The sequence below is a fragment of the Struthio camelus genome, chromosome 3 (assembly GCF_040807025.1).
Source record: "Struthio camelus isolate bStrCam1 chromosome 3, bStrCam1.hap1, whole genome shotgun sequence".
Taxonomy (NCBI): domain Eukaryota; kingdom Metazoa; phylum Chordata; class Aves; order Struthioniformes; family Struthionidae; genus Struthio; species Struthio camelus.
Window position 1 is genome coordinate 44,305,336 of NC_090944.1, and position 8,939 is coordinate 44,314,274.

At 53.9% G+C, this 8,939-nt stretch overlaps 1 protein-coding gene across 1 annotated transcript; it reads right to left on the minus strand.

Annotated features, from left to right (window-relative positions):
• Positions 1 to 2,942: 2,942 nt before the first annotated feature.
• HTR1B (5-hydroxytryptamine receptor 1B) lies at positions 2,943 to 6,385 on the minus strand. Its single transcript, XM_009682848.2, has 2 exons — positions 5,134 to 6,385; positions 2,943 to 4,057 (listed from the first exon to the last, which is right to left on the minus strand). Exon 1 carries the CDS (start codon positions 6,343 to 6,345, stop codon positions 5,197 to 5,199), a length of 1,149 nt encoding a protein of 382 aa, XP_009681143.2. The 5' UTR covers positions 6,346 to 6,385; the 3' UTR covers positions 2,943 to 4,057; positions 5,134 to 5,196.
• Between the last annotated feature and the right edge of the window lie 2,554 nt (positions 6,386 to 8,939).

The following is an 8,939-nucleotide window of genomic DNA, read 5'->3' on the forward strand; positions in this document are numbered from 1 at the left end:
TTTGCCTAACCTCCAGGTCAATGCTTTGCTGTTTCCCTCTACTTCCTAGCCCTTTTTTCCTTGCTGTGGTCTGTCTCTTTGCTGGAAAATGCTGTTCTTCAGTCTCTGCTACATTTTCAATATGAATGGGATTTCACCATTTGAGTATAGAACTGCCCTCAGTCATGCTGCTCGGCCATATTTGCTGCTACAAATTAAAATGCTTGTTGTCCCATTTGATTTACCTTTTTTCCTGAAGGAATTTGCTTTATGCTATGATCTAGATTTTCAGGTAAAAATGCTTGCTTCTGACAATATCCCATCCTTTCTGACCAACAGCATGGGAGCTGCAACTGCGGATGAGAAAACCATGGCAGTGCTTTGCTGATGGGAGGTAGGATGGATGGTATTTTGGGTCTGGGGCAGAGGAGTGTGGCAATCTGCAGCCCTCTTCACTGCTGCTCCACAGTGAGTACCGATGTCGTCCCTACTCTTCATGGACCTGCTGGAGGCTGGGAGCCAGTCCAGTTTGCTCAGATGCTGTGGCAGTGAATATGGCATAAAAGCCCAGAGGATTACTTGAAATCCCCTGTGTCCCACAGAGCCCTGGCAGTTATACTAATCGAGGTCTTTTTGTTTTCTTACACATGCAATAGAGACAGAACTTCCTGGGCTGCTGTGCAGGTGTATTACAGTCCATTACAATTCATTTCCCCTCTCAATTTCTATACTCTGTGACTGTTTTATGAACAGGGAGAGAAAGAAATGCCTGTTAGAAACTTTTGAGAAATATAAGGTAAATATTACAGCTATGGAGCTGCATACAGACATTCCCTCAACTGCAGCCATTCGTGAACAGTCATAAACGCCTCCAGGTGCTTGCCTGTCCTTCAGTCAGCAATACCATCACACACGTGTACCTTACTGTGAAATGTGGGAAGTATGGGGTTTGCAGATGTGTGATCATTTCAAACCTCATTGCCCAGCAGATATTTTTCTCACTGACATCATCTGTTACTGTTTGAGCCCAATGCAATAAATAAATAACAGCAAGACATGCTGCTTCTGCAATGGAAGACTGAAACATGAGCTTAAGCACCTTTGGAATTTTAGGAATTTACCTGTAGGATCAAGAAGAGGTTCCCAGGACAAAGTAATGCCGAGCCAGCCTCCTCTGAGCCCCTGCCACAGGAGTACGGACACAGGGAAGCCTCTGCTATGGAAAATTTCAGATGCTCCCTCCTTCCAGAGGCAGAGCATAGTGACCAGGTGCAGCAAGGGAGCAGAGAGGTGGGAGGACAGTATCCTCAGATCCTGCGTGTTCCCCGGGAACTTCAGACATAGTCAAAACTTTACGGCGGCTCCCTGAACCCTAACGTCTTTGAACTCCCACGTTCAGACCCCGACAGATTCCTCAAGTCACAGAGTGAACAGCTGATACAGGCCATCCTTTCCAGCTTAAGACACACAAGGCAAACCCTTCCATCTTGGAACATTTTTTGCAGCTTTAATAGCCAACAATGTTTGCCCTACATTTCTTCTCTTTCACTGTGAACTGATGTGCGTCCTCACTCTACCTATCGCCCTGTGGGAATGGTTTTCTGAATTGCATGAGGCTGCTCAGCTAAAAGCAAGCCTTTAACTGGTGTATAATTCAGCAGAGTTCCGGTTAACCTGGTTCTTCTTCTCCAGTCCGGTCATTCAGTGCCATTTCCACACCGACTGTCTTCCCAGCAGTGAGGATGGTTATGTGAAACGGTTGCTTGTGCAGCAAGTTCAGAGCCTCGGTGTAAACTCGGAAGGATAATTTCTTGATAAACTAGTCTCACGACCTCTTAGCAAAGCTTTCACATCACAAAGAGGAGTTAGGAGTATTTACAGTCAGTTGCTGAAGATAAATGTAGAGTCTAGCAGTCCGAGGACCAGGCCTGTCCAACTCCTGAACTTTGTGCTCTCCTCTGCCTTCCTCTGTGGACAAGTTATGTAACTTTGTAAAACTGATACAAGACTTAACTCTGTGTAGAAGTGCTCTAAGTATTAATTTTATGATCTAATTTTCTATTTTGTATACACCTAGGAAGCCTACTGATTTCATTGAGAATTTGGGGTAAACAAAATTCTTCCTGCTATTACAAGCTTGGAAAACGATAAATTAGAGAAGAGGTTAAGAGCTGTTAAATGCCATCTTCCTTACTTTCTTCAACCCATGTATACAGAAAAATAAATTTAGAAGCAATACAAGCACTTCAGTCAGTAAATCTAGATAAACCTAGCATTTTAGAAGATTAACTACATTCACCTTTAATAATTTCAGAGGCTACTTTCTAGAATCATAGTATATTAGTTCTCCTTTTACCGAGGCATGTAATTTTGAGGCAAGTCTTCCGGATTTCTTAAAATTACTCAAAGTGTTTATTTTCCATTACTTCAGTTTGTATCTTTCGGGCTTGTCTCCTTCGTATCAACACATCTTCCTCTTTGCAGTTACTGAGAGTTTCAGAGGCACAAAGGCTTAGCTGCTCTTTTTAACTGTTCAATTAAATAAATAAATCCTTCTTACTTAAATGAGTCTCTGAAGAATAATGGGCAGATAAACCATGTAACATTTTTCCAGTCTGTACAACAGCCTCCATCTAGAACACATACGCAGAATTTTAAAAGAACATTAATTAGAGTATCCACCAAGCGCTAAAATAAGTTTTGTTTGCTTTTAATGGATTAAGATAAATATTTGTAAAAATATCTAATAGTTTAATCTGGGATTATATAGAAATGGTAATAAACTGGTTAGTATGAAAGCAAAGCTATTAGAAATCTGACTGCTGATTAAAACTTGCAATTTCAGCCTTCATCAATTGCTTTCTTGAGTGACTCATCAAATCAGCTTTACCTAAAGAGTCAATAATGAGAAACTAGGTGAACCAATAAGTACTCCTTTCAGTAAAACAATTGTTACCAAAGACTCTTGAGAACACAGTAAAGCGTTTTATTGTTTATACCCATTTTCATTTACACATAGGAGGAACAATCAATGCAGTTCTATCACAGCAGGTGGACCATATCCTGAAACTCTGACTTTGCCTGCTGAATATACATAGAGCTGTCTTAAGGTCTGATCAGAAAGAGAGAAAATTGGGGGGTGGGGGAGAGGAGAGAGAAGAATAATTTTGCTAACATCAGTTAATTCACAATTTATGGGTATTTATTTTGCAGGTGATATAGCTCTTAAAGAGCAAACTGCTTCACTTCTCTACAAAATAGACACTAAATAATGTAATTATTTAGAGGATTCTAAATTTTGCAGTGGTTCATGCAGTAAGGGTGTGCAACTGACACAAAATGGAAAACTTGGTTACAACATCAAACTGCTACTTCTAATCCCAGCTGGTTTATGGAAAAGGTCATCGGACTTCTTGTCTTCTGCTCTTGGGTTATGGAGTAGTAGTAAGAAGTATTTATATAAAGGCAACTATGAGGACAGACTATAGATATGCAGTGCAGTTGAACAGGTCTACAACTCTTGTTTCTACAAAATTGCATTTTCTATTGTTTTGAAATACAAATAAAACTTTTGCACACTGCCACTTCTCACATGCATGTGTTCAGCTGAAGGAGTCATTTACAGAGTTTACTGTGATGCTCCTAGTTTTAAATGCTCCAGTTTTGCTCCTCTGGGCCTCCTAAGCGAAGTGAGCAACTCTTTCCACTGAAAGAAATTACAGGTGCGCAGAAGTACAACTATGCTACTAACACAGACAGAGACAACTGTGCTCTTGTGCACACCCCTACAACCGGCTGGAGAACATTTTAAGAAGTTAAGCCTGCAAAATAAATCGAGTTTACTCTCAAACTTTTTCTTCAATCCAGACGAATTATAGACCTTGATTCGAGGCTGCCCTCTTTTTTGCAACTGATCTGCGTGACTATTGGAACAGCATCTCTGCCAGAGTCATTACACTGAAATGCAGAGCTGAGCAGTTTGGTGGCAGTATGTACTGACGTTTTTGCAGCATCATGAGTCTGGCAACTGGGCTTGGGGAAGTTTCAAGCAGTGGGTCTTTACAATAGCAACTTGATTCTGCAGATAAAAAGCAAAAGATTGGCAGAATTATTAAAGTATCACAATAATGGCAAGTATGCATTCTGCAGAACGTGGCACCCAATATAGCTGTTAGACGGCAGCCACTTTTGTCAACGGCACCGAAAGGCACCGCTTTTCATTGTGTGAAGAGAAATATAAAGGCGTTGAGCCTTTCATAGTAGCTGAAAGGTAGTTTTCTTCTAAGGATCCCTGCTCTCCAGCCCCGGCTTCGGCCGGATTTCCTTCCCAGCAAGAGGGCTCAGAGTCGAAAGGAGGCCAGAAACTAGGCTGAAGTTTTCCACCAGCTAATCTAGGGCCTGTCTTACCTCCCTTCCCTTCCGAAAGAAACTGGCCCTGGATTTCCATGGGGTTGTCTCCAACTCTGTCTCACGTCCCCGGTCTGGGAGGACCGGGGACAGCCCCCCCCCCTCCCCTCTGCTCCTGCCGGTGGCACCGGGGGTCCCGCAGGGCTGCAGCAAGGATGCTCCTGCCGTGTCCTGCCCCGGCCCCGCCCCCCCCCCCACCTCCCGGGAGCGCAGCAGCGCCGGGCTAGAAAACAAGTGCTGTTTAGCACTAATTGGGCTCAACACTGGCATTAGCATACGAGATGGCAGCAGATTGGTTTAGTAGATGGAATAAAGAGCAGATTGCCGTGAGTCACTCCCTGCGAGCTGGGCGGGGGGGGGGGGAGGGGGGGCGGGGGGGCAGTGTGAAATGTCAGGAGCATGTATAGTACCGCCGCCGCTTGCGAAGGGGCTGAACACCAGCCAGGCGAGAGCCGTCCCGACCCCCGGCTCGGTTCACCACGGCTCGGCTCGGCTTGGCCACGCTCGCTGCCGGGGGCAGCGCGGTGCGCGGCGCTCTGCGCGCCCCTCCTGCCTGCCGCCCTCGGAGCTCCCCCATCTCACGAGGCGGGCTGCAAAGCAGCCGCTCCTGGCCGCGATCGTGGGAAAAGGCGGTTTGTGGGGTGGGACCCCTCTGCCCGTTACCGACCCGTTGCTTCCGAGGCTGTCCCGCCCCGAGCGCCGCTGGCCGCGGAGCGGGGCGCGGGCGCCCGCGGGGAGGGCACCTACCTGTGGCGTCGGACACGGGCGTGCATGGGGGCAGCCCTGGGGTACACACATCGCATTCAAAATTCAGCTTGTGCATCGGAAACGTATGAGTTTGTGGAAAGCTTGTTTGAAGTCTTCGTTAGACATAGTATAGATGATGGGGTTGATGAGGGAGTTGAGATATCCAAGCCACGTGAAAAAGTCAAAAATGGCCATGTGGAACCAGCAAGCGTCCTTGCAAATAGGCAACACCAGGCTGATGATGAAAAAGGGCAGCCAACAGACGATGAAGGCTCCTAAAATAATCCCTAAAGTCTTTGTAGCTTTCCGCTCCCTAGCGGCCGTGAGCTTCTTTTTCTCCAGCAGGGCATCCGAGACCTTCACCTTCACCTGGTTCATGTACACGGGAGAGCCCGTTTCGCTGGATCCCTCGGGGGCCTTGGAGTTTATGGACGTGACGGAGGAGGACGACCCGGGGGAATCTGTGATTAACTGAGCCCGAGTTAGTCTTTTACCTGCTTTCTTTGGCGTCTGCTTCAAAATCCTCGACCTGGCTTCCACGTAGATCCTCCCATAGAGGGCTATCAGCAGTAAGGTGGGGAAGTAGAAGGCTCCCACCGTGGAGTACACGGTGTAGAGGACATGGTCCGTGTTCACTACACAGTGAGAGACCTCCTCAGCCTTCGCCTGCCGCCAAAACAAAGGGGGCATGGAGATGCAGATGGAGAAGACCCACACCAGAGCGATCATGCCCGCTGCCCGTTTGGGAGTCCTTTTGGTGGAGTACTCGACGGCGTCGGTGATCGCCCAGTAGCGGTCCAGGGCGATGACACAGAGGTGCAGGATGGACGCCGTGCAACAGGTGATGTCCGAGGACAGCCAAATATCGCAGACGATCTGGCCCAGCGTCCACTTCCCGGTCACAGTGTACATGGTGCTGATGGGCATGACGAGGATGGAGACGAGGAGGTCGGTGACGGCCAGCGAGGCGATGAGATAGTTGGCCGGCGTGTGGAGTTTCCTCGTCTGGTAGACCGTGGCGATGACAAAGGCGTTGGAGAGCACCGTGGCCAGGGTGACGAGCGCCAGGACGACGGCGAGCACGATCTTCCCGGAGAGCGGGGTGGCATCCTGGTAGATGCCTTCCTCGGCGCTGCAGTTTCGGCCGTGGTAAGAGTCATTGGCGGGGAGCAGCCGGGCGGCCGCCGCCTGGCAGGGGCTGGCCGGCTCCATCCCTCCGCGGCCGCCCCCCCGCCCCGCAGCGGCGGGGCGCAGCGCGGCGCGCAGCGGCGCGGCTGGGGGGCCGCTACCCCGGCAGGACCCCGTCGGCGCCGGGGGAGGGCTGCAGCATCCCCACGCCGGCACCACCTCCCTCCCTCCCTTCCTCCCTCCCTCTCTCCTTCCGGGAGCACCGAGCGGGCTCGGCGGAGGCTCACTCCCCTCGGGCGAGGCAGCAGGGCAGCGCGGGGGCCGGGGGTGCCCGCTCGCCCCGCCAGCTCATTGCGCCGCCGCCTGCCCGCAGAGCGCGGCCAGCCGCGGGCATGGGCGCGGGGGCAGCGCGGGGCGCCGCTCCGCCGCCGGCCCTAGGGGCAGCCCCGCCGGCCGCGGCCCCGCACCGCGTCTCGACGGGCGGCGCAGCAGCGGCAGCGGCGGCGCGGCATGCCCGCGGGCGGCGGCCTGGCCTCCGGGGCGGCGGCCGCGACGGCGCGGTCGAGGCGGCGGCGGCTGCGAGGTGAGCGGAGCCGCCCCGCCGGGCCCTGCCTTCACACGCAGCCCGCCGCCGCAGCAAGTTTGCAGCCGCCGCCGCGGGTGCGGGAGGAGCAGGAGGAGGAGGAGGAAGAGGAGGGTCCGCGGGAGGCAGGGGGAGAAGCCACCTCCCATGGCGCCCCGCCGCGGGCCATGCTGTCGGGGCCGCCGGGGCGCGCCTCTGCCTCGGCCCCGGCCCCGGCCCAGCGCAGGCAGCCGCAGGCAGAGGCCGGTGTGAGGGAGCGGCCAGCAGCCTCTGCCCCTTATATAGCGCGCAGCGCGGCGCGGCGCGGCTCCGCCGGCAACGAGCAACCGGTGCCGCTCCCAGGCGGGCTGCCCGCCCGCCCGCTCGGGGAGGAGGAGCCGCCGCCTCCCAAGGCCCTCCCTCCGCACCCCACCGCCGTCCGACGGGGGGGCCCGGCCCGCCCTGCGCACCGCCCTCCCTCTGTGCCTCCACCCCTCCGCCCCTCCATCCCTCCACCTCCCCATCCCTCCACCCCTCCGCCCCTCCACTCCTCTCTCCCTCCACCCCTCCACTCCTCTGCCGCTCCACCCCTCCACTCCTCTGCCCCTCCACCCCTCCATCCCTCCACTCCTCTGCCCCTCCACCCCTCCACCCCTCCATCCCTCCACTCCTCTCCCCCTCCACCCCTCCACCCCTCCATCCCTCCACCCCTCCGTCCCTCCATCCCTCCACCCCTCCATCCCTTCATCCCTCCACTCCTCCATCCCTCCATCCCTCCATCCCTCCACCCCTCTGGCGGGACGGGGAGCACCTCGGCTGGTGGCCCGCAGGGGAGGGAGGTGGAGGTTGGTGTCTAGGCGCTGGCGGGATGCGGTGCCCCGTGGCCCCTCGCCTGTGCCCTTCCTGTCTTGCTCGGCGCCCGCAGCGCCGTGGGGATGGGGCGATGCCCTCGGCTCCCCCACGGGAGACCGCGGCCGAGCGGCGGCAGCGGTCCCGCTGCCTCCCGTCCCCCACCGCAGCTGCCGTCCGTCCCGGCTGGCCCGACGGCCGCGGGGGCCTGGCCGGGGGTGCAGGGAAAGGTGCTGGCGAGCGGGCGGGTGCGGGGCGGGGGCGCAGCCAGAGCAGCGAGGCGTTGGCCTCGGGGCGGCCAACGCTGCCCAGCGGGCAGGGGGCTTCATGCTGCAACGCGGCCAGTCCCATTGTGGCTGGAGCTGCAAGTCCCACCCCGGCATATTGCCTTCTTTATGCTTTGCCTTTTAGCAAGCCAGTGCCTCCTCGGCACAGGTTTTCCTTACTTTTTTCTTTCTTTTTTCTTTTTTTGGTATGTTTGGAAATGCATGTCTGCAACTGAACAGCTCTGAAACCCCCTGCAAGATCCTTGTGTACTTTTTTTTTTTTTTTGCCGGGGGGAGCACACTTTTGTCCGTGGAGCACACTTTTGTCCATGTCCCAGAGCTCCTGCAGGCATTTGTTCTGTGCAGCTGTAGGCAGATTTCACACAGAAAAGGACGTCTGATGTTGCTTTTGCTGGGTCAGTGCAATTCCAGGGCCAGTGAAACATCTATGCTCCATCCCTCAAATAACTCTCCCAAAGATGCCACAACAAGCCCTTTAAAGGTATAGCAAGAGTCTAGGTCTGAAGGGATATCTGTGTATTCCTGTATACATTGATATCTGCCTCAGCTCTGTGCAAAATCTTAGTGCCCCCATCTTGGATATCATCTCCCAGTTGGTTTCCTCTGCAGCAGCCGGGCTGCTTATCTCTCTGCAACCCAGTCCTTCCTGGGCCATGCTCAGCACTGTGCAGGAGCAGGTACTGGGCTGTTCCGCCTGGGATGTCGAGGTTGTGGGTAGGGTGAGAAACCTCAGTACCCTGCTGGTCACCCTTGAGCAAGAGGGACTGGCACACCTGGGAAGATGCAGGTCATGCAAGCAGGGCAGAAGGATGCTGGAGGGGATCTGTCGTGGCCAGAGGGGTGAGGTAGTTCAGGGGAAAGAGACACTGAAATAAGGTTGAACCAGGACTGCATGGCAGTGTGGGAAACCCAGGGGCCTTGCAGGGACAACCTTTCCCTATTGCAGCACTGAGGCAAGGTGCCCTGATCTCGGGATGCGC